We start from the raw sequence: 27,475 nt of genomic DNA on the forward strand, positions 1-27,475 counted from the left end.
TGCCTATATACAACTCATTCATGATTCCACAGAGCTTTCTCACTATTGTTGTATGCCTCTCTGGATTTGGGACTGATGTTTTTTTTCATTAAAATGTTAAATGACCAGACTGCATGATAAGTTGGAAAAAAGAACAGCAAATCCAGCAGCTCAAATGGTGTAGTGGTAAGTTGTTGTGACTGTAGAGCACAGCATTCTGGGTTCAAGACTTAGCAGCGCTGATTATTTTGTTGCTGGGCAGAACAAGGGCTGTTGGATACAGGGTGATGAAGCAGTTGTAAGTGGGTTTGTGTGGGTTTGTATGATGCTAAGTGATGGTAAAACATGCCTAATCCATTTTAGCTTCACTTAACAGTGCTTACTCCCACTTACCCTTGCACTAATTTCTTTGAAAGAAAAGAAAAAGGGGTGATAGGAAAATGGCGAAAAAAGGGGGACGCAGAGGGAAGTGCAGTATGAAAGGTAGCTAGAGATGTGCAAGACAGGTGTTGGAAAGGTCTATAGCTGTCCGTTTCTTCTACAGTAAAAGCTGTGAGTGCCTTCAGAATTTGTAAATGAATTTGGCCACTCAAATCCCTGGGAGAGTGGTGAGGACAACAGTAATATTTTGTCATGCCAACTGGACTGGATTACATGTGTCCAGTGGACAAGTGTGAGAAATGAACACATATGTATGGGGCGCAATTTTTTTTTTGGGAACAGATTTCCCTTTTTTTGTTTTTAAGGTGAGAGTAGGATGTCGGGGAAGGATAGTAGGTACATTTGGGGAGGTAAGTTGGGTAAGAAGCCAGACAAGAGAGGAGACAGGGGTAGTATATGACACATGTGGGGGGTAAACACCTTGGACGGGGATGGCGGTTGGGAATTGGATGCACATGAGCTCCCAAATGGATACAGTGGGACTGAGTTTCCCACCCATGGGCAGTCACTACTGCACGTTCACAGCCCGAAGGTGGCTATGCTGGGGACTGAACAGAAGGGGAAGGCTGACCCTCAAGTTTCACCAGCCAGGCCTCAAGCTTGTGCAGCTGATCACCAAGAGATTGAAGGACACTTTGCACCAATCCCCTGACCTGACTACACATGATGGTCTCCTCTCAGCACCTGCTTCGGGGGAGGGAGTGAGCCCCGTCCCCTGAGGTGGTTCCACCTGAAGGTGGTGCAGGACCAATGGAAGAGGAAGGCCTGGGTTGGGTCTCAGATGTGCTAGGGCTGGGTGCCATTGCCAGATGAGACGGGATAGATGGATCCACTAGGATCTGCCTTCCCAGATGTGTTATGGTGTTCAGGTTTTAAAAAATATGTTGGTTAGTCATGAACAACACATTTCAAGATTAGTTATAACATCATGCCTGGATGTTCCAATTGACCCCATAAAATAGTTTTGAAACAGTTGCATAGCAAACAGAACTCATGCATATATGGGACCACAGTGGGCATTATAAAGGCATGCAAGTTACACTGACAGCAACAGTCCACCAGTTATAGTATTTGAACGAGGTTCATTAATATTCAAGCAGTTCAATATTTTGTAGAACAATAAAACACATATATCAGCAGTAGGTTTGGAGAAAGATGTATCCATTATTTATGTGTATACATTATTGATGCAGATAGGGGTGGGGGAGAGAGATAGATGGCAATAAACAACTGCATAGGCTTCTATTTTTCACAAGTATACTGATCAGTACTCTACTCATTACTCTCCAGGTATGACCTCACTTTACATGTACCTTTGGCCTGGGGTTGGACAGTGGAAGTGTTGTACACAGAGTATATTAGTAATGCCTTCTTACGGCTACTACAAACATTTTCTTACCTGGCAGACCTGTAGAGGATATTTCTGTTAACAATACCTGACTTTTTCTACACATATTCACATATTCAGGGTTACATACATGACACTGAATGGGGTGTCCTGCACTCATGCTGTGTGGGTGTGCTACTGACATACTCTGCCTGGATTTCTATCACTCACCCTGCTTATTGGCAGCGGTGACCACTAGCCGTGACAGTGTGACAGTTGAGGGACATGTATATATATGTAAAAGTGATTGCTGTATGTACTTATCTTGCTGTCATTTGCAGCCTTGGGGTTGGATAGTGGAAGTGTTGTACTCAGTGTCTTAGTAAAGCCTTCCTACAGATACTACAAACCTTTCATTACCTGGCAGACCTGTGGAGGGAATTTCTGTTAACTGTACCTGACAATTTCTGCACATATTCTTGTGTGACAATATGCATTCAGCTTATTGCAACTGCTGGGATTCGAACTGTGTCTATTTGTGCTAAAAAAGTACACCACACTTGTGTTTCTTTATAATGAGCTATTGAGGAATTGCTAATTCTTTTGTGTCTTTTTATTCCCTGCTCTTCTCTCATTTGCACAACCTCTCCTTGTAGTTCTGACATTCATGCATGGCAGATAGTTCTTGCACTGTGTATTCATACTTTGACATATTACAATCTGGAAAGCAATGGCTAACACAAAGCACTGCTGCAAGGGATAAAATATTAGATTTTACAGCTTACTCTTCAGGGTTCAGATCTTGGTGTTTGGCACATTTCATATAGTTCTATAGTTCCAGCACCCCGATACCAATGAGATTTATAATTTTAGTGTTAATGCCAGATGGGATTCCCAGCACATAATTTATCTTGCCACATGTAAAACTTGCAGAAAGTTCTATGTAGGTAAAACAGATAGAACTTTCAGAGAAAGAATTAGGGAACACCTATACCACATAAGGAAAGGCAGTCTTATTAATGCCCTTGCTAGACACACTAGTGATACTAGTATGCAACATACTTTTTCCTTTAGGGCTATAGGCAGAATATTTGAAAGCATAAGAGGGGATGTCAAGACACAAACTGAAAGTTTAGAAGCAAGATGGATAATCAGACTAAGGGCAACCACAGGACATGGTTTGAATGATAACATTCCTTTAAGACCGACCTTAAAAAACAAACCTCTACGTAGATGAAATGGTTATGTATATATATTTTGATATATGTTTTTATATGTGTTTTTATATATGTTTATATATGTATATTTTTATTATTCATTTTTTATAAGTTTTTATTTCATGTACACAATATTTTATGCCTTTAAAAATTGACTTGGAGACTCACATGGCAATTAACATAAATAGAGATGTTAGCATTTTATTTCAGTACACCTGAAGAAGCCTATTTGGTGAAAGCGCTTGTGTTCTGTGTTTTTTTGGACAATAAACATTTTAAAGCCTGGAGCCTTACCTCAGTTTTATTTTTGGTGTTTCTACAAGTTTTACTTTTCTTCTGAGGTACCTGGGCATAGTTGGAGTCCTTTTACTTTTTATCTATTTGTTCTTTTGCTGCTCCAACGGAGCCAGGATTATGGCAACAGGCATTACTACTAATCTGGAAGATATTGAATTGGATTATACCCCTGCTATGAATGGCACATGGACAAATAACAATGTGAGTCAGTTTGTTTTAAAGGTGAGCGAAAGGAACAACCCTCTGTTATGTGGCAGCATTTTGCTTGAGAATGAGGATAGTATTAACGATGATTTTGTTGCACTGAAGAGTGAATTGTTTGTACTAGAGAAAGATCTTCTGAAGTTAAAAAGGACCCAGTTTGAGAAATACCATTTACAGACTTGTATATCGGAAGGTATTATTCCTAGGGGCCTCAGAGTTTTAAAAATCCCTGCAAGGGTGTTTTGTGACCCCTCTTTGCTTTCTGCCTGGCAGAAACTCAATATCCAAAACAGTTTCGGATATTTGAAGTTATTGATTGAATCGGCAGAGAAAGAAGAACTTAAGCTGCTGTCTATGGTCAAATCCAGGTATCTAGATATCTGTGCAAAGTATGAACCGAATGTGTTAATGCAACCCTTTAATGATATGTCAGATAATGTGTTTGCCTACGGTTGTAGGCTAACACAAATCAAACTTAAACAGCTGCAAAGGGATAGATTGGATTTCTCTACTGGTCAAGTATTTATGTGGCCAAGAGCAGCCCCCCTAGTCAGTTCCAATAGAAATGGTATCGGCCGTGGAACTGAATTGACAGGTTAAACTTCCTTGAATCCTGCAGAGACCAACAGTAAGAGAGATTCTACTGTTGTGACGAATCATGAGGTTAAGAACATGCAGGAAGAACTGGATGGGAGAAGCCTTGCAACTACAGAGTTAGTTTGCAGCCATCCACCGAATGAAGCAGCAATCCCTAAGAAGAAAGTTTTGGTTACCCAAGCCCAGGTTCACTGTGAGATTAATGGCAGCATACAGAAGAGGAATGATGATTTGCAACCGGCAACACCTACTTTTTTAGGCGGTCCACGTCCTGTGGGACAGCAGTTTCCACTATCAACAAGGAGCAGGTCTGTGAGTCGAGGCAGAGGACGGACAGACCAGACACAGCCAAGGGGGAGAAGTACAACGAGGAACAAGTGGAAACAGACAGTTGAGTCCGTACAATATAAAGACAGCATTCCTCAATGAAAAATTAGTGGTTAATCTGTCTAAATATAAACTTTCCAAAGCTGAATATAATGTTTTAAATAAAGGACTGTCGTTTATTCCAGCTATGGACTCCCATATTGCTGACATTGTGCTTGACATTAATTTGTTCACTAGAAACTTAATGCTGAAAGTTTTATATGATAGTAATGTAAATAGCAATGTTACTGTTTTTAGAAAACCTAGTGCCTTACACCCCAATTGAATCCATTATTATCCTGCCTTTGAAAAAATATGCATTGATGATGCATATAAAGTTTTTTATGAACTGAACACTAAGAATGATGCAAAGAAGTGGCATAACCTAAATAGGGATGAACGCTTAGCATTAAGGAGGTTGCAGACTAATTGCATGATTATGATATGCCCTGCTGATAAAGGAGGGCCTATTGTTATTTTAGATAAGAATGATTATGTTAGAAGAATGTCTGCAATGTTGAGTGATGATACATTCTACAAAGTTATAAGTAAAGCATATGTCCTCAGAATGATAGACTGTGTACACAAACAGTTGAAAGATATGCTTACAGCAAATTTGATAGATGTTAATCTCTATAATTATTTTTTGATTCCCAGCCCAACTATACCTATTATTCAAGGTCTACCCAAAGTGCATAAAAGCTCAATAGATCCTCCCATGAGACCAATAGTAGCTGGCAGAAATTGATGCACTGAATCAGTCTCTATCTTTTTAGAAAAAGTATAAGACCTTTGATTAATGAAACCTGTCATATACTAAAAGACACTGAACAGTTTGTTAAAGACTTGTACACATTTATTTATGATAGAATACATGTCAAAAGTACACACTTGTTGTTAGTAACACTTGATGTTATTTCGTTATTTACGGTCATACCAAATGACTATGGTATTAACAGCGTTATCAAATTGTTGGTTGATAGTGGTAAGTATGACAGTAATTTTGTAGAATCTGTACGACTGCTACTAAGGTTGGTATTAGAAAATAATGTCTTTAACTTTAAAGATAGATTCTATTGGCAACGTCAAGGTGTTGCCATGGGAACATCTTGTGCCAACAGCTACGCTAATGCTGTAATGCTGGGATGGGAGCAAGTTATACTGGAGAATGATAACTTTAAAGAGAAGATAAGATGTTTTCATAGGTTTGTGGATGACCTTTTTCTGGTTTGGGCGGGTACAGTGGATGAGCTCATAACCTTTGTTGAATATATCAATACCACTACAACCTTCTTGAAGTTTACTGTGAGTCATTCCTATAGGGAAATTAATTTCCTGGACGTTACTGTGCTACAGGACTTGGATGGTCACTTTAATGTTAAACTGTATAGGAAGGAATGCCGTGTTAACAACTTACTCAGTAGAGACAGCATGCACCCCCAGTTCATCTTCAAGAATGTAGCACAAAACCAATTTTTAGAGCATCCAGATTAAACGCTAATGCTACTGATTTCGATTTACAGCTTAGTGAGACACAAGATGAGTTAAAAGAAAGAGGCTATGAACCTAACCTCATTAATCAAGGGCTACAGAATGTAATGAAATTGAGGCAAAGTAAAGTCAAGCCTTATTTTTCTAAATCTACGGCTGATAATAAGAGTATGGGATATGTAACCAATCCACAACTTTTGAGATTATGTTTCAGTTATTCTAGGGATATAAAGTCTTATACTGACATCATTAATAGAAACTGGAACATTTTAACCTCTGATGTACAAATTAGCAAACATATAGGAGCACGACCACAGTTTACTTTTAAGAATCAAAAGTCTCTACGTAGACAGTTGTGTTATCCAAAGGAATATGCTACATTAAGTACCATCAGAGGTAGAAGACCCTGTGGTGAATGTAATTTTTGTAGTTCTATAAACACATGTTTATCCTTCCAGCACCCCGATACCAATGAGATTTATAATTTTAGTGTTAATGCCAGATGTGATTCCCAACACAAAGTTGCCACATGTAAAACTTGCAGAAGGTTCTATGTAGGTAAAACAGATAGAACTTTCAGAGAAAGAATTAGGGAACACATATACCACATAAAGAAAGGCAGTCTTATTAATGCCCTTGCTAGACACACTAGTGATACTAGTATGCAACATACTTTTTCCTTTAGGGCTATAGGCAGAATATTTGAAAGCATAAGAGGAGGGGATGTCAAGACACAAACTGAAAGTTTAGAAGCAAGATGGATAATCAGATTAAGGGCAACCACAGGACATGGTTTGAATGAAAACATTCCTTTAAGACCAACCTTAAAAAACAAACCTCTACGTAGACGAAATGGTTCCTTTGAATGTATATATATTTTGATATATGTTTTTATATGTGTTTTTATATATGTTTATATATGTATATTTTTATTATTTATTTTTTATAAGTTTTTATTTCATGTACACAGTATTTTATTATAATATGCCTTTAAAAATTGACTTGGAGAATCACAAGGCAATTAGTATAAATAGAGATGTTAGCACTTTATTTCAGTACACCTGAAGAAGCCTATTTGGTGAAAGCGCTTGTGTTCTGTGTTTTTTTGGATAATAAACATTTTAAAGCCTGGAGCCTTACCTCAGTGTTATTTTTGGTGTTTCTACAAGTTTTACTTTTCTTCTGAGGTACCTGGCCATAGTTGGAATCCTTTTACATTTCATATAGTTGTTCACCTGTTTTACAGCTCCACAATCTTTGTAAGATGAGCCTCACTTCATTCTTGCTGTCAGAGCCATGGTTGCTGTGCAGAACCTGTACACATTTATATTCCTACCACAACATATCAAAGTAAACACAACAGTCAGGGGATTTTACATTTATTGAAAGTTACAGAGACCTTTATTGTTAAATATCCTGCACATCACTATTAGTCTGCTAATGGTCATTTAGCAATTATACACAGTACATACTTTACCAAGTTGTAGTTGACATTCTACTCCTTTCTATTTATTTGCCCTGAATACTGCAAGCTAGATTTGTACTTACCAGCCTCCCGGTGCATCCTTATCAACCTGTTTGCATGTGCATCCAGGTTTGTGTCCCTCTCATCTGCAGCTGTACAAGAGATAAAGAGACATTTATGCATACCTATACATCACATACTCAAGCTGGACTTTGGGGAACAATTAGTGCTACTGATACTTACACACTTCTGGGACATTCTGTGCCCATGCATCTTAGGTCCACCGGTCCAAGAGCTCTCTCTTTCTATGCTTGAGGTCAGCATAATGGTGCCAGACCTGCTCACCAGTTCAAGGGATGCCAGTAGCACTGGTGAGATAACATGCAAGATGGTCCCAGGCCTCCACTTTGTAGTGTGAGCCCTGGTACTGGTCCTGCAGCAGTCTTCCTTCTTGGTCTTTCACAAGGAGTCCAACCATGACCCTGGAATCCTGAATGCCCCAGCGCTGTGCTAGAAAGTGCGTACCTTCAACAATGCCAGCCATACTGCCTGCAGTGATCAGCTACAACTGGCTATGGCTGTATTCCACCTTGCAGGGTTTAAACAGGACTGAATTCCTGCAGTTTGCTGTGATTGGATGATTTTGAATATGCTGAGCTAAGCTAAGTGATTGACAAACATGCTTAGCTAAGGTTGGCAGTGCTTTAAAGGGTTAGATGTTGAGCACTGCTTATCAATGTGCAAATCTGCTTAGCTGGGCTACTTATTGCTTAGCATTTATATTTAAACAATGCTTACACCAGGTTAGCATAGTTGAGAACTACTTAGCATTGCTTACATTTCATTTTATAAAGTATCAGGATTGTGAGATTGATTCCTCATTACTGACATATTATAATTGTAGGTTTACCTTCCATGACATCCCCTATGTGCTTTTATTAAATTATATTCTTGTGTGACTATACTATATGAGGCACTTGAGTTTATATGGGGGTTTCACTTCTTTCCTAGACTGACATCTCACTTTTGGACCTGCTATACTACCCTGGTTGACAAAAAACATTTGCTACATATTTTAAGTTTACAAATAGAATTTCAACACTACGTTCCCATAGAAAAATAAGCTGCGTGGCTTAGTATTCAAACCATGAATGCCTGCATGGAAAGCCGGGACTCTTAACAACTACACAATTTCAGCTTGAAAATGTTACCTGTATATTTGCATTTATCTCCTAGGGGATGTTTACGCTATGTTACGCAGAAGGCCATAATGCGCACACCTGCTTAGCTATGCTTAAACATTCCTTAGGCTTGAAAAACAAACTTTATATTATTTTTATATTATTATGTTATATAAGTGAGTATTGTGGTGTCTGACAACTCATTGAGGACTGCAGTTGTGGGATAATGGCATTAATTTGGCTTTCAGGATTCTATCCTTCAGGGACACCTGCTAATACATATCTTGTTATCTATCAACTTTCTAAGTATGTGAGGACAATTTTGCAGGCATGTCCCTAATTTAGTATTTATTCCTCCCATCATCTGTGCCTTTGTTAACATGCGCTGCTGTAAGTGAATATTGGCATACATTTGCTTTCAGACTTCAACCTTTCTGTAACTCATACTAATGCATGACCTGTTCTCTATCAACTTTTTGTGTCTGTGAAGCTGTATTGTGCTTTTTCACTTTTGGTGGATTTATCCACGTTATGTGTGCATTTGCACACATTTCCTGTTTTAGTACATTACAGAAGTGTCATACATCACTTTAGCAATGCAGGGGGTGTATCACAGAACCTGTCACACACCGCCTGCATTGCTTTCTTTTTGTCATTTTTATTTCAGTGTCCATGGACACTAAAATTATCATTTTTTTTTAATTTCAGTGTCCTTGGACACTGAAATACTGGCATAATATTAGATCAAAGCTCTAATATTATGCCAGCTTGGCTTAGACAGTGCCGTACAGCACTTTCTGAGTGCAGAGGGCATGTTTAGTGTCCGTGCACTACTCTGACACACCCCCTGTACTTGTTCGTGATTCATGTCCATATAGGAAATACAGTAGCGCAACTTCATGAATATTCAAGGTGTGCTGCTGTTCTAAACAAACACCAACCACTTCGTGCAAGAATAGTCTTATTCTTGCACGGAGTTTCTTGAATCTGGGGGTCAGTAAAAACATGAACAAGTAATATAACCCAATGAAGTTGCTAAACTCATGGAAGTAGTTAAATATTGCAGCAAATAACAGGAATATGTGGGGGGTATTGTTTTTGTGATTAATGACATAACTTGTTTCCCATGCCATACCCGAGTCTTCCAGGACATTTTGTGTATCGGACACCAGACCCCCCATATGTTCAATCTATCTGTCTATACGTACAGCATTTCTGCAAATTCAGAATACACTGATCTTAAATTAATCTTAAAATGTCAAAATACAAAATAAATAAACAAAATAATAATAATCCCCCACCACAGCCCCTGCAAATTAAAGATATTAATTCTATGACAGCACTACAGTGTGGAAAAGGTAAATTCCTACTCCCCACTGTGCTGCAAACTCCCACAAACATCTACTAGCATTTTTCAAAACAGTGACATTGTGACTTAAAATGCAGATAGTAAATGAATTTGACAATTGGCACAGTCAGTGAAAAAGTCTGTAACCCACATGTATGCAGATCAATAGATATATGTTGCATGTTACATTTTTAAAGAGGTAAGTGCAATGGTTCAAGATCCCTTTTCAGGCATGATGCAGACTTCAAAAGATTACAAATCCAAAGTAGTACCGGATATCAGAATGATCAACATACACAGTGAGCTATCAGTAGATATTCCTAATCAATTAAAGGGATTGATAACAGTATTCACAAATACCGTCTGAACACCTGTGTGAGGAAAGTGAGATATTTTTGCCTGACAGAAGAAAATTGTTATATTTTGAATGTACAATTAATCCCACTGGCATATTAATTGTTGCCTTCAGCGAATTAGAATTGGAAGACAGAATATACAATATCATGAAAAATACCTCTTCACAGTTTGAAGGACTGCCTGGAAAGACATATATAAATGTACACAGTGACACATTCAGCTGATTATAGCACAATGCAGAGAGTTTACTAGGCAAGCAGAGTACAGAAGTAGATTGCCAGTCCTTTTTTCTGTATTACTTACAAAAACACAAACATACCCACACACACACACACACACACACACACACACACACACACACACACACACACACACACTCACACACACACAAACACACTCAAACATATCACTTGTACATGAGCAGGCAGTTTAGAATTTACCAGTCCACCTTCCACATACCTTTGGAATATGGGAAGAAACTGGAGTACCCAAAGGAAGCAGTGTGTGCAGACTCTATGCAGAAGCAACTCAGCTGAGAAATGAACCAAAGAACTTCTTGCATTGAGATAACAATGTGCCACCATGTAACTTTGCCAGTAAACAAATATCAAACAAATAAATATATACATAACGTACATAAGGAAAGCTGGTGGTGGAATGCAGAAGTCCAGGAAATCATCAAAAGAAAGGAGTGCAGGAAGAAGTGGGAGACAGAAAAGACTGACCAAGCAAGGAAGGACTACTGGTTGGTTAGCAAAGAAGCTAGGAAAGAAGTTGCAATAGCAAAGAATAGGGCATCAGAGGCAGTGTACCAACTTCTGGAAAGTGACTCAGTAAAGGGCACAAAGAAACTATATCAGGTTGCAAGGCAAAGAAAGAAAGATAACGAAGATAGTCAGACACCTTTCATAAGGGATGTCAGCAACAACCTGCTCACCAGTCCAGAGGTCATCACAGGCAGATGGAAGGAGTATTTCCAGGAGCTTCTGAATGAAGAAAATCCCACAGAAGCTGTACTGCCCCAGAAACAGTCTACAATGAGAGAAGAAGGGAACCCACCCTAGAAGAAGTAAGAACAGCACTAAGGAAGATGAAGTCAGGGAAAGCAGTAGGCTCAGATGATGTCACAACAGATATGATAAAACTGTTGGGTGAGATAGGAGAGAAATGGCAGCTGAGGGGACTAATAGCAATGTGGAGAGAAAGGCGTACCCCAGATGACTGGAAAATAACCATACTTCTGCCAGTGTACAAGAACAAAGGGAATATCCACAACTGTGGCAGTACAAAGGCATCAAACTCCTATCACATTGCATGAAAGTTCTGGAGAGGGTGATTGATAAACGGATATGCAGAGTAGTAGAATGTAAGATGGGAGATGAGCAGTTTGGATTCAGATTAGGATGCAGCAAAATTGACCCGATGTTTGCATTGAGACAGATACTTGAGAAGAAGCTAGGGATGAGAGAAGAGTCCAACTGGGCATTCCTAGACTTGGAAAAGCATATAACAAGGTCCCAAGAAAGCTGATCTGGGCAGTACTGCGGTGGTTTGAAGTCACAGAAACATTTGTAGAATTAGTGCAGGCTATGTACAAGGACCCAATGACTCAAGTACGAACAGAGTTCAGCCTCACAGAGGGGTTCCCAGTGGGAGTGGGTGTGCATCAGGGTTCAGTTCTGAGCCCACTGCTGTTCATACTGGTGATGGACTACATTAGGAAACAGGTTGGAGGGGAAGGATCAACAAAGCTGCTTTATGCAGATGATGTGGCAGTACAGGCAGACTCTGAGCTAGAACTTCGGCAAAGGATAGGAGAATGGAATGCAAATCTGAAGGCACACAGGATGAAACTAAGCACAGATAAGACAGTGGTCATGGCAGCAAATTGGGGAAATCAGAAGAAGATGAGAATAGAGATAGAAGGGAAGTTAGTGGAACAGGTAAACGGCTTCAGGTATCTGGGAGGGCAACTTGAGGAGAAAGGTAGTCTGAATGAAGAGGTTAAAGTTAGAATCAGAGGGGCTGCAGCCAACTGGCATAGAGTATCAGGTGTAGTCTATGACAGAAGAATCCCAAAGAAGCTGAAAAGTAAGGTGTACAAGACAGTGGTGTGACCAGTACTACTGTATGGTACAGAAACCTGGGCAGTAAAGGCAGAACAGTAGAAAAAGTTAGAGGTAATGGAAATGAATTGCCTGAGAAAGGTGGCAGGATGCACACTGTGGGACAGACGAAGAAATAAAGGCATAAGAGCAGAAGCCAAAGTAGCTCCAATTGCAGGAAAGATCAAAGAGAACAGATTACAGTGGTTTGGCACATGTGTAGAAAAGCAGAAAACAATCTGGCGAGGAAGATTTGGGACAGACAGGAAGAAGGTAAAAAGAAGCGAGGACGTCCTGCAAAGAGGTGGATGGATTGTGTGAAAGAAGATCTGTGACAGTCAGGTATGAGTGTTGAAGAAGGCAGGAGTGTGGCACTGAGTCGAGAGAGTTGGCGACAGTTAACACAATACCCCGACCCCATGTAGAAAAATGGGCTGATGATATATATATATATATATATATATATATATATATATATATATAGGATAGGTACAAAATCTTGAAAGCCCAAAATCCTGAGACCAAAATCTTGAAATTTCAAAATACTAAGGTACTGAGGTTTAGCAAGGTTTCAGTTTATTTATTTTTATTTATTTATTTTATTTTTTATTTTACATGTGTTGACCGGGATAGTCCGACTGGATGCATGTCCATTTTCAGCGAAGGCCCGGGGAGAAAAGCTCCAAGGGTAAGCAGATACAGCATTACATAATACCAGCATTACATAATACAGACTATTTACAGAGATTACATAAGTAAGCAAGTTAAACAAGTTCCACAGGTTAGAGTTAATCCCGAGTGTAAATCAGGATTAATTTAAATTACACAGTAAGCTGGTTAAAAGATTTTTACACATTCTAGAGAGAGTTAGCCAGGCTTGATACAGTGACACAGCCAGTTAAGTGACAAATGTTGTTTGAGTCTAGTTTTAAATTGACCTAAGGTGGAAAGTAAAGTAATATCAGCTGGAAGAGAATTCCAGGATCTACTTACAGAGTTTGCAAAGAGAGAGTCACCGGCTGTGTTATTAATTTTGCTAGTCTGAATTAGTAATTTGTTAGAGGATCGAAGCGGTCTAGGATTGTTATGGGGGTGATAATATTTTTAAGTGCAGGAGTATTGTTCGGATTCTAGAGGATTTTATAGGCCATAATCAGTTGGTTATACTGGATTAGGCTGGGTAGTTCAAGTCACCCAAGCTGATTTAGATTGATGCAATGATGTGTCCTAAATGGCAGCCCAGTGGCAAACCTGACAATGTGGTTGTAGCAAATTGAGAGTTTGTTAAGGACAGTCTTGTTTAAATTCGATAGTAGAGGGGACGCATACAGAAGGGTTGAAAGAAGGTGAGAGCGAGCTATGGCAATTTTAGCTGGAGGGGTTAGGAAGGCTTTTATTCTGTAAAGTGACCCTAGTTTTTTATTGATGGTTTTGATAGTTTGGTTAACATGTAGGTCAAATTTTAGATTATTATCTATGATGACACCTAATAGTTTTGTAGAGGGGTCAGGGGAGATTATCGTGCCATCATTTGAATTTATGGTAAAGGTGAAAGCAGTAGACCTACGTGTTGGTGAAAATAACAGCATTTTAGTTTTTTTGGGATTTAGGATAAGACAACATTCAGAAAGCCAGTTTTCTATTGTTTTAAAGGTGGTCTGGGTAGCTGACCATAACTCTATTGGAGATGTAGCCGAGCAAATCAGAGTAGAATCATCAGCATATTGGATACAGCTGACTTTTGGGAGGACAGTACAAAGGTCGTTAATGAAGATGGAGAACAGCAAGGGCCCTAGTATAGAGCTTTGTGGTACTCCAAGGGTGTTAGGTAGGGTGGGAGGATGGCATAATGGTTAAGTTGTTTACCTTACAGACACAAGGTGCAGGGTTTGATTCTCACATGGGGTAATTGACTAGGCTTGAAATGGCTCACAAGGGTAGTTAGCCTAGTACTAATCTATGAACCTATGAACCTATAGAGAGTTTGTTCTGCCAGAGGACAGCCTGTTGTCGACCATTCAGGTAGGATTAAAACCACTGAAGGGCTCTAGTATGTAAACAGAATGTTTGCAGGGTGTGGATTAAAAGTTGGTGATCAGCCATATTGAATGCCTTGGAAAGATCCAAGAAAAGGGCTGAGGATATATAATTATTATTGTGTTTATGGTTTATGGTGTTGGTAAATGCTAGGAGGGCTGAAGTAGTGCTGTGATGAGGACGGAAACCATGCTGAGTGTCTGCCATAAGGTGATTCTGGATTAGGTGGTGCATGAGTTGTCAATGAATACATTTTTCCATAATCTTTGCAAGTGGAGAGAGTATAGCTATTGGCCTATAACTGGAGAATTCAGTAGAGCTGCCTCCTTTGTGAAGTGGGATTACATAGGATATTTTCCAGATGGTGGGAATTTTAGCTTCTACTATGGTTTGATAGATTAGTATTGAGACAGGGTAAGCAATAGCATCAGCTGATTTTTGTAGGTACTCAGCAGGGAGTTGATCAGCAGAAAGTGTAGTGGGTTTTAATTTTTTTGATCAAGGTCCGGATAAGTGAAGTGGCAACTGGTTGGAAGCTGAACGCAGGTAGGATTCCAGGGGTGCTACTTTCAGGACCAGGGGAGCTAGGAGGTAGCTGGCTAGCTAGGGCTTTTGTAGTAGGTTTTTTTTTTTTTTTTTTTTTAATTTCAGATAAAGGGATGGGCTGAAACGTAAACTGGGAATGGTTTGTTTTTTTGGTTATGAGTGAGGGGTTGTTTGTTTGTGTGTATAATATGTCTGAGGTGTGTAGAGGTTAGTCTTGGGGTATAATAGAAGAAGTGAGTTGGGATTACTATTGGGTTGGATATGGACTCCATAAAGTATGTGCTGAATTTGATGGCTGCTTTGAAAGGTGGTATATTAGGGTATGGATTAGGATTATTTTTATTTCCTAGGTTGAGTAGTGACTATACATATACACACACACACACACACACACACACACACACACACACACACACACACACACACACTCTCTCACACACACACACACACACACACACACACACACACACACACACACACACACACACACACACACACACACACACACACACACACACACACACACGTTTGTGTGTGTGTGTCTGTCTTTGAACATGTCTGCACTTGTACATCGAAGAACAGAAGTTGATTGCAAGGATGTTTCCAAATAAGGTATATAAAGACCAAACCTGATGAAACTCATTATGGAAATGCTATCATGGCAGAGTCAGAAACCTATTAGTAGAAACCAGCACAAACTAAGGAAGATAATCCGGATTCAAAGCAATGAGGTAGCAAGTTGTTGTAAACCACAGCGAACACAGGGCAAAAAATTAAAAGTTAAAAGGTTTAATGAAGCGCTTTTCATCTGTGATAATACACAGACTTCTTCAGACAATACATATTTCAAGAAGGCAGCTTAAATAATACATCAGTACTAATTCAAAAAATGATAAACCAATCAAAAAGTTGTGGTCATATGCAGAATTAAAATTTAAAACCATACACACAATAATTGTTCTTAGTCAAATATCATTATAAATAGTAAATGTCAACAACCAAAAAGAGTCCTTAGCCTAATAACTCCAGTAGAAACCAAATATTAACAAGTAATAAAGATAATAAATAAAACATATAAAACAAATTAGACCATAAAGGCATATTATCTAACCAGGTTCCTTAGCTTAAGAAGGCTGCTGATGGAGCAGCCTTCATTAAGACCCGGTGGGACGTAGGCATTTAATCTAATTTGCCAACGTAGTTCCGATGCTTCCAATAATAGATGTAAAGGGGCTCCTCTCAAGCTGTCATGCAACTGGTCAATTACCATATATTTAAAATGGTGGTCTTCATGTTGGATAATGTGTTTGGCAAGGGCATTATCAAGTTTGGCTTTACTGATAGCATACTGATGTTCGTAGATCCGTTCTCTTAATCTACGCTCAGTTTTGCCAACATAAAAACCTGTGCATTTTTGGCATAAGGCTAAATAGACCACCATTCTAGAATTACAAGTGCATCTACATCGCATGCCATATCTAGTGTTGTTAACCTCAAATCTATTAGATTCAAGTATATGCCGACACTGGTTGCAGTTCTGGCATTTAAACATCCCAGGTGTACAGCTGCACCCCGGCTCTGATTGTTCCAACAACTTTTTCAAGTTTTTACCCCTTCTGTATGCAACTTCTGGTCTATCACCTAATTTGTTCAAAGTTGTATAATTAGACCGGAACAGATTCCAATTCTTAGTGATAATATCCATAATGAACCTACTAATAGGACAATATGTAAGAATTAATTTAGTGTTGTTGGGGTGCAATGGGTAGACTTCACCTACAGGTTCTATCCTAGGCTCGAGTTCATAAGTATGGACAGTGTTAAGTATGGGTTTATACGTCCCTCTCACTCTTTTGTTAATAACTTCATTAACTAGATTGTCCAGCAAGTTTAATGGGTAGCCTCTATGTAAAAACATGTTCTTCAGTAAATTACATTCTTTAAGAAAGTCATCCTCTAAGCTAACCATCCGGGCTGCTCGTACGAGCTGGCCCTTAACTACTGCCCTTTTCTGGTAGCTCGGGTGGCAGCTGCTAAAATGAAGGAATGAATTAGAGTGTGTTGGCTTCCTGTATATACTGGCCACATATTTGTTAAGGACTTCATTCTTCACCAACCATACATCTAGGTAGGCTATCGCCTCAGTGTTGAAGGTAGAAGTAAAAAATAAGAAGTCGGTTGATTTATTAAATTGGTCCAGTAATAACAGGCTCTCGGTTTCTCCACCCTCTAAAAGAATGAAGATATCGTCCAGGTATCGGGTATAGCACTTAATTTTAGACACTAATAGTGAATTGTTAAGAAGTACATTCTCCCTTTCCCAGTACGACATCACAATATTAGCCAAGCTGGCACCGCAAGGCGACCCCATGGCTACCCCAATTTTTTGAAGGTAGAAGTTCTCTCCCAATATGAAATAGTTATTGAATAAGATCAGATCTAATAATTCAATAACAAGAGATATTTCGTGGGGTGGGGCACCCTTGCTGTTAAGGAAAAAGGCAACCCAGTCCATAGCTATCTGTAAAGGTATGCAGGTATATAAATCTTTAACATCTATTGTCAAGAAATTATACTCTTTACTAAATGAGATGTTGTTCATTTTGTCTAAAAAGGACCAGGAGTCTTTACAAATTTGCTCTTCATCCTTTAAATATTTTTGTAAAATCGAGTCTACCAATTTGGCACAAGAATATGTAGGAGATCCGCGCCCGTCAACTAAAGGACGCATGGGTGGATTGAGGAGGTCCTTATGTATCTTTGGTATACCAAAGATACAAGGAAATCTAGGAAATGAAGTAATAAGGTATTTATGTTGATCCTGGTCAAGTCTACCCTCAACTAGCATGTAGTCTAAAGAACTTTTAATTCTACGATATGCATTATTAACTTCAGATCTAGAACTGATCGTATATGCATCGTTAGATAGTAGATTTAACATCCTATCAAAATAGCCGATCTGATCAAAGACTACCACCCCTCCTCCTTTATCAGGCTTACATATTCTTAAGGAGTGTAACTTAACAAATTCCAATAGAGACTTTTCAACCTTTCCCAAGTCATTGGTACCTGTAAGTATATGCAAACCACTGTGTCTTAAATCAAGTTCACAAGTATTCTCAAAAGCTTGCACTAGTGGGTGCAAGGGCGGGTTGTACATACTAGGAACATAGATGTTATGTGGAACATTATGGCTAGTTGCGTTAGGTTCAAACAACAGGTTAAAGTTCAATTTACGAGCAAACATTTTAATATCTATGATGGTATTAACTAGATCAAACTTCTGTTGAGGTACATAGGTGTGCCCTTTTGATAAAAAGTCAGCCAGTTCATCAGGGATCGGCACATTTGAATAGTTAAAGATATTAAAATCACCAAGTTGGTTAGTAGAAATAATCGGTCTTACACCAACATCAATAAGAGAAGCCGCGGTGTTAACCTCATCTACCAATAAATTGTTGGTAGAGATCAAAGGTGAGTCCAAACTTGGGGCCACTGTGATGCCACAGTCCAGGAACTCACCTATTGTTGGAGGTGGAACCAGGTAACATATGCACCTGGTATCTACTGTCTCTGAAAGTTCTGTTTCTTTTGTTTCCCTCTGTTTGGTTGCTGAAAATTGTTCCTTTGCTTTGGGATAGCTCCCTGGCGGTTGGCATTGTAAAAAACCTGTTGCTGACCAGTGGTCGTAGTATTAAGAACCGGTTGTTGTCTCCGGTTCTGTAATCTCTCACTCCTCCTAACGCCTTGATCCACCAATGTGTCACCAAATGCATCAAGTTCTCTAATGTTAGTGTTGTTAGATGGAACCTCAACACTACCAACTGTAGTGGAAGAATTAACATTCCCAGTATTGAAATTCCAAGCTTGTGAGGGCGCGGGGGGTGGATAAGCCACGCCTAGTTCGTACGCCTTCAAATCCCGCTCCAATTTCTTAACTTTATTGAACTTTAATTGAGTCAGAAACCTGTTACAATGCAAAGATGTGTCAAATAACATAAAGACATCTCTGATAAATCCAGGTTTTCTGGAGCAATCAACACTGGAGTACATAACATACAATCACCACTGGGATTAGTGAGCATCCTTTGAGGTTCATAGGTTTTTGCCACATGGGAGAGATCAGCAAACATACAGAATCTGGTTAGAGAGTCTAGTGGGGGAATTTGCCACCTCACTGAGTAATGGCCATACTGCTCCATCCATCTCTCCCTGTCAGTCTTGTCCTTCTACTCACAGTTGGCCTATACCTGTGTGTGTGTGTGTGTGTGTGTGTGTGTGTATGTGTGTGTGTGTGTGTGTGTGTGTGTGTGTGTGTGTGTGTGTGTGTGTGTGTGTGTGTGTGTGTGTGTATATATATATATATATATATATATATATATATATATATATATATATTATATATATATATATCAGTATTCATTAATTCATTAGCTGTTATTATTTCTTTGACACTCTTATCCTATCTATTTTATTTTTTACAGTTTGTAGTATCCATTTATAAGTTATGCATGTTCACTATTTATATATTTACATGTACCTCAATTTATTTTATATTACATAACTCAAATACATTTTGTTTCTGTACAATACAGGCTGGGCTTCAAATCAATCAATACAGATTAACTTCCCTACTGCTGTAAATAATTATAAGTAAATACATAAATGAATTATGAATTTATTAATTAATTATGTTTTCAAATAAACTAATCCAGCTAAGGAGACAGGATTTCATTTTCACAAAGTCAAATTGATTAGGATCAAATTTGCATAATTCATCAATTTCATGGTTTATCAAAATTGGCCAACGTACATTCATGATTTTACAAGTGACAGTGATGAGGTTAGTAGAGTGATAGTTGCCAGGGTCTATGATGAAATGGCCCTTGTAGATATGTACCACAATGGCTGTTCATCAGAGTTCATATACGTATCAGGAGAATAAACTAAAGCTGAAAAGATTTAAGCAGGGCTCAGCAATATTTATGTTGTAATAACTTTGAGATAACCTGGTATCATGTCTGAGCCCATGAAGCTATTGGCTTAATTTGTGCATAGAGCATCCAGGATTCATCCTTGCAATCAGCTTCTGTTCTTGGATGTACATGGTAAAGAATATGGGTATGAATTAGACATGATTAAACTGGAAACAAAGTTGTCTGTTAGGAGCTTGGAAGCCATAGCCATACCTCTCAGTTGTCCAGAATTATGCAGAATGTCCAGATTTTTGCTTCATATTTTTTGTTTATTCCTTATAAAATGTTTGGTTTTCTGGCAAATATTTTAGGACTAACGTCAATAGCTACCCTATCAGCATACTTCTCAACAGATCTATCCAAGAATCCTATGTACCCATCATCTGGAAAAAAGCTTATATCTTCCCTCTACACAAGGTGGGGGCCCAACATAGACACCACCAACTTCCGTCCAATTGCTAAACTATCACACATCTCTAAGATTCTGGAAAAATGTATTTATTCTCAACTTCTTCACCATCTTACTCACAACCACATTGGCTCCCCCACCCAACATGGGTTTAGGCCAGGACATAGTACCACCAATGCCCTCATATCATTCATGGACACTGTCAACAGAGCCCATGACACTGGTAAAATCATACCTTCACTATTTCTTGATCTTTCTAAAGATTTCAATATTATATCCCACTCCCTCCTTCTAACAAAAGGTATCTCACCTCAAACTCTAAACTGGTTCACTAATTACCTCACTAACAGGCAACAATCAACTAAATGGCAGAACACTTACTCCCCTTTCCTAAACACCACCATTGGTGTTCCTCAAGGATCCATTTTAGGCCTACTTCTGTACAAGCATATTTATCAATAACTTCCACACCACACTCTCTCAAGGCTCAGTCATCCAGTGGACATATGACTCCACTATCATCTGCACTGCAAACTTCTCATAACTACACCAACTCACCCAAATCGCCCTCACCTCCACTGAAATTTGGATGTCTAATAAATATCTTGCCCTGAATCCCAACAAAACCAAGCTAGTACTCTTTGCCCCAAAAAGTCCACACCCCCTACAAAAAGAGAAATTCACCATTCAGTCCCTAAATGGTACCAACATCGACACTGTACTTAGCCCAAAACTCCTAGGTGTCATCATAGATGAAAATCTCACATTCAACCTGCACATCAAGTCTAGTGTCAAAAAGACACATCAAAAGCTTAGCACTCTCTACTGACACAAACATCTACTCAGTGTATCAGCACAACTTTTCCTTGCCTCTTCTTTTCTATTACCCTCTCTTTTATATGGTGCCCCCTTCCTCACCAACATTTAGTCCTCTCTAAAGTCCAAACTAGACTCATGCTACAACAAAATTGCTAAGTTTGTAACTAATGCCTCCTACTCATCCTACCACTGCTTATCATTACGCAGCCTAAAATGGCATGAACTCCCCAACTATCTCACCTTTATCCAACTAACTGCAGCTCACAAACTCATTCATAATCCATCCATATGCCCTGCTCTATCTTCCATACTTACTTTATACTATCCTAACAGACCACTCCAATCCAACAACCAACTGCTCGTAAATGTAGAAAAACCCAAACTTTCGGCTGGCCAGATGCTTTACTCCTTTACCATCACAAAACTTAGGAACTCCCTCCCCCAACATTTAGATCCACCCACTTCAAGACATCTCTGAAACAACACCTCGCCTCATTTTGGCTGTGCACATGTGCTAACACCACATCTCGGATAACCTAACTTCAACTACCACAACTATTCTAACCCCGACTTTACTATCTGGCATCCTCCTTCCACATCAACCTGTCTTTTTACTTACTTCACCTATCCATCTTGTCCACTTCCCTCTTTGACTAACCCTCATTGTCCTAACATTGATCCCTCCTGTCTACTTCCTTATCTTCCTAACCCTTACAGACCTACCACTGAACAAGGCGAGACATTCAGGTACTCTCACTGCCTTCCTTAAAATCATACCACCACTTATATCTGCAAAAATATCCACCGACTTTGCTGATTCCTGCAACAGGACTCATATAGCCTATCGCTCAGCTATTACACCTCCTAAACATGTGAAACGTTTAAGTACCTATTCTCTAACTAACTCCTATATCTGCTTTGCACCCACTGCATTAAGTATCCTATATATACATTTCGCTAGCTGAAAACTACTCATATGGAATCTTCTCATGTATATACTCTGTATTGCTTGTATAATATCTTTGATTTGAGAATGATTGCTTACGTACTGTTTTTTTTTTTTCACCAATTGTATAAGCTGCCAATAATATGTACTAAATGTCTTTATCAATCTAAATTCTGTACTGTATGTGAAATGGCTTTATATGTGGAGCTTTTCTCCTCGGGACTCCACTGAAAATGGGCACTTCTAGCCCAGCTGGACCATCCCGGTAAACAAATGGAAATAAATAAATAAATAAATAATGGTCAACATTTAAGTTTTATATTTGATATCCTTCAGAGAATGCATTTCAAAATAAAACCTGTTGTACGAACAACTTTTTAGTTTAAAATAACAATATTTAAAGTATATTCCCAGTTATGGGCATTTATATCCCCATTATTTCTGGCTTTACCTAGAATTGGTGCACTCAGAGGTTGAATGGTATGCCCATAGCCAATAACAGCCAATAACCAAGCTGACAAATTCTGCCTGTTTTAACTAACAGTCATCATGAAACTGCCTTTTTCAATGTTGTATAATTAAGAATAGTATTCCTGATGCACAATATACATTAAACAGTTGAATGTAACTCCCCATTTATTATTAAATAAAAAGCATACTTAAAAGGCATTGAATGTACATTTATACTCAAAAATCACAAAAGTTGACTCCAGCTCTAATGGGAAAGTGCATGCAGGAAACAATGGAAACAAAAAAAATAAAGACAATAACTTAAAAGTACACAGAAAATTATCTAACTAGGCTATTTTTTCTGTTGTTGGCTTTACCTAAAATGAAACACTATCCCAAGTAATTTATTTAGACCAGTGTTCCATTCTTGACCAGTCAGTAGACCTCCACTACAAAATAATGTCTGAAATATGTGCTGGGGAATTGGCTATAATTTCTGTCATGTCTATGATGTTAAGGAAGGACAAAATGTATATGTAAGATGTAAAGTCTTGAGTAAATAATGTCATCCTTCAGATGACAACACAGTTCAACTTTTGATGAGTTGATCTGTTTCTGTGCCAGACAAAAGGGAAACAAAATCTCAAATTCATTTTTACTAATGTATTTCCTTTGATACCTTAGGTGGAAAAAGTTAATCTTTACAGTGATTTCATTTTTTCAAATGTCCATAAATCATTTGTATTCCTTACTGGAAATGACACTGCTATCAATAAAAGAAAACATGCAAAGCATACTCACCCTTTCAAGAGTAAGAGTTCGGACAGTATATTCCGCTAATGTTTCTGTTGTCACCAGAGTAACCTTTATGTCGCCATACAGTTCAGAATCATCAGGCCAGTATTTGTAGCACTTCACCTTAAACAGAAGAAAGCATGTCTAGCTCAGTCACTATTCCCCAGATTTTTCTTTAAGTAAAGGCTTGTTAAAATAGCCAGCCAACTACTTGTTGTAAATCAGCTGTCAGCTCTGCTGAAACAGCATGCTAGTTGAAGTGACATCTATTGCAACCAATTTTACGTTTATTTACCTTGTCGTTTACCAAACTCCTTCAGTCTGCTAACTGTCACAATTCAACACTGAGAAATATTAATTGCCTTGTCAAAACAAAATCATGACTGTGTTGTCATTGCTTAAATGTTGCTCTTCTGTCACACTTTTCAGCAGGACAGCTTAAGCTCTGTCACCTAAAACATATCACACTTAAGAGCTAAACATCAATAATTTTAAGTGGCAAGTGTATGACTTCAGCAGAAAATTAATCCCAACAGTATTTCTGAAGATTGCAACAATTTTCCAAGATGACTAGAAGGTATGATGCCTGACCTCAGTTGAAAAGCACACATGCAGAAATAAGTCATTACACATAAATTTTAAATATGTTAAAATGCATACAGGTATGTAACGATTTATTTTAATTTGTTAATCAGGAAGGGTGCTGATCCTAAAAGACTTGTAGAAAAATGTAATTATTATTTTCATTAAAGTAAAATCCAGGGAAATACAAATAATGTTCTGGAAAGCTTTTGTTACAGGTCTCATACATTATTTTTGTCATTAAAATTAAATGGGATTGTGCACTACTTATTTTAGATGGCTAGATAGAAAATATGGAAATAAAGCAAAAAAAGTATTATGAATAATGTGTGTCTGTCTGTCTTTGTGTCTGAGTGTCACATGAGAAACTACTAACTTTTATCAAGTGAGGTTCAAACCCATACATGTATAAATAACCTGATGCCTATATAAAAGATGAAATGTCACTCTATAAAATGATGATTTGTACTCAAGTAAATGCCATGTCTTTACAGAACACAGGGCTTTTCTTTGAAGTAAGGAAACAGCTGACTTTTCTGGTCTTTTTTGAAGGTGTTTTTTTTTTCATAGACAAAATGAAATGCAAAGGTTAGAGAAGTCAGCTGAGTTTCTCAGCAAAATGATCAATGTAATTCACAACAAAGACTGGGAGAAGCATCTGCACATTAACAAACAGAACATGTCATGTGCCTAGATCAAACCACAGTGGACTGCCAAATTCAAACAATGGCTTTCATTCAGCATGATAAAAATAAATGTGAAGTAAAAAGCCAAAAAGCCAAACATTTCAAGCTATAATATAGCAGCACATCTTAGAAGTATATTGTTCCTTGTGTCATTTACCAAGAATTACAGTAATTAACAATACATACTTCTCTCCTCTAATGTTTACACAGACAGTTATGAAGTTATTTTTTTTTTAATTTTCTAACTAAATGATAACAATGAGAGTGTACTAATTATTTATGCATATTAATTTGTTCTACATCAGTGCATGCACAGTACAGAAAATCATAACAACATGAAGACAAAACTGAGAAGAAAGACACACAACTCTAAATCATAGGACTAAATAATACAGACAAACTGTGGCAACTAACAAGCAAAAAACAGAAGGAAACAGATCTTGGAATGATGACAATTAATGATTGAAAGCAGTCACTCTATGTCTTCTGCAATAGCAAACATTTGGAACACAAATGCGCAGATACATGTCCTTGAATTTAAATAAATAGATGCATGCTTTCCTGAAAGAGTGATACTTGCAACAGAAAAAGCTGTAACAGTAGTAATCTGATGAAAATGCTCATATATGGCCTTCTAGAATAAAATTTATAAAATGAATACATTCAAATGAATGTTTTTACAAGTCCATGGTTTCCTCACCGCTCACAGCCCCTAACCTTAAATATTCTCACTTCATGTTTACCTCAACACTGAAACTAAGAAAAAAAGCAAAATATAACCCAAAAATGCATGTTTGTTTTTACTCAGAAATAGTATGAGCATAGAATATGAAAAACCAAGTTGTGAGGTAACCTCGCCTCATCACCACCATAAGGGGTACAGTTGAGGCTTGTCTCCTTGCAAAAACCCTATATATAATTCAGGAATTTTGATTTAACAGTTGAAAATCTGTTGGTGTTTCCATAATGTGCTTGGATGAATGTATTCGCAGTTTCAAAGAGATATGTTTCAGTCTCAAAGCAGGCAATTAAATAAAACATCAAACAGTTTTGATAGAGTAGGTTTGTTTCAGGCTGCTTTTATTCCTACAGAGTGAAGCCACTAAAAGCAGAAGATGCCATGTAGAATAGATGCTAAAAGATATACTGCAATGAATATCATTGAGGGTTGTCAATGAAGCCACCCATTTACTATACCATCTATAATGCTAGTGCTAAACAGGCTGTTGGTGAGAAACATTGATATGCTAATCTGCTTGCCTTAATGATGATGTACATTACAAAATGCCACCAAATGGAACTAGTACCTATCCAAACTGGTTATAAATAGAATTCATGGTCTACAGACCAATTAATAAACCTTGAAAGACTGGTAAATCTTTGAGCCTATTCCAATAAATAAACAAATAAATATGTGTCACATTGCATTGTATTGCTATGGGACTAACTTCAAATATTTCACATTGAACCAATTATTCCTTCATTTCATTGATTGCACTGAAACTTAAATTGTTCGTGATTTAGCTTTTGCTTTATTTGAGCAAAATAATCTTGCAAAGATAAGCACTTTCATATAACACAACCTGTCTGGTCATGGAGTTCATAACCATTACATGTTGTTCACTGAGTTTTAAATTCTGTTGACAATCACAATATTGTACAATTCATAATGATCTCTCATTTATGTTCACTATTTCTGAAGCACTACAATCCAAGCAGCAAGATACAAGCTATTTCTTTTATAGACAGTATTGTGCAAAATTTGAAAACAAAAAGTGTAAATGCTGAAAACAATGAATCTAATTCCCACATAATCTTTAAAATGACATTTCTACCAAATGTGCAAACACTAAATCCACTTAAAAGTAATATATTACTGCATTGATGAAATACTATGCTGGTAAGACAAGAAAAAATGTAATATTCTTAAAATGATGTTCTGAAATGATAAAAATCAAGGCACCATTTTAACGAAGCAAAATGATTCTTTCCAAGTGAATGCATTTGAAAGTTTTCTATATATTGATTTCTCAGAATGTAAAATTATGACATTGTTCAGGAGTCTATTATGTATCTCATTTGTTTTATCTAGGACGAATACTGTGCTTCAGAATAATGCACTGTAATAATGGATATCTATATATTACCTTTCTGTTCCTGTCACTTACACTAAGGTCACTGGATGTGAATGAGGATGCATTTCTTTCAGACAACTGAAGTTTCGTCTATTGTTGCAAAGTTAGTAGCATACTCCTGGATTCATAGCAAAGTGCTGCAAGGTAAACAAGTGTCATATTTCACAAACTATGTGCAGATACATGGTACTTAAAACAATAAAGGACTCCAGTCCTAGCTTTATGTGAAAGGATGTCATCGCATGTCCAGTTACAATACATGGCCAACTACAGAAGAAGCTAGCATCTCTACCACAATGCGTACTTGTGAGCTGTAACTTGCCATTCACAGATTTTAGAAATTGGGAAAGCTAATGAATTATTGGATGCAAACTCAACTCAGCTAATAATTCTCAAGTACGCAGTTTATGCTGTGCTTTTCTTACTTTTTTTTTTAATTTCTCCAAATTATTTGGCTTTCTAATACCATGACGGGAATGGACCCCATTCCTAAGTCAAAGTAGAATTAAAGTTCATGAAATTAATATTGTTTAAATCTCTAGTGTTAGCCAGAAGTGCTTTTTGCAGCTCCTGCAATGTGCCCAGTAATGACTCCTTCTGCAGTTTGTATGGAGTTACATGTATTGGTAACATGTAGAAATATGATTGTAGATACTTTTTTTATAAGACCCGTTGCTCCTACTACTATTGGAACAGTCAAGTATCTTTCTTCTACATTG

At 37.9% G+C, this 27,475-nt stretch overlaps 1 protein-coding gene across 1 annotated transcript in view; it reads right to left on the minus strand.

Moving 5' to 3' along the window:
* The window catches only part of PTPRU (protein tyrosine phosphatase receptor type U), a 4,710,560-nt gene that overhangs the window by 788,006 nt on the left and 3,895,079 nt on the right, over window positions 1-27,475 (minus strand). Inside the window, exon 23 of the mRNA XM_044089740.1 lies at window positions 23,360-23,476. Within this exon, the coding sequence (XP_043945675.1) occupies window positions 23,360-23,476 (117 nt within the window). The remainder of the gene's footprint in view (window positions 1-23,359; window positions 23,477-27,475) is intronic.

Source organism: Protopterus annectens, chromosome 1.part1 (assembly GCF_019279795.1).
Source record: "Protopterus annectens isolate FY-2018-M chromosome 1.part1, PAN1.0, whole genome shotgun sequence".
NCBI lineage: Eukaryota > Metazoa > Chordata > Ceratodontiformes > Protopteridae > Protopterus > Protopterus annectens.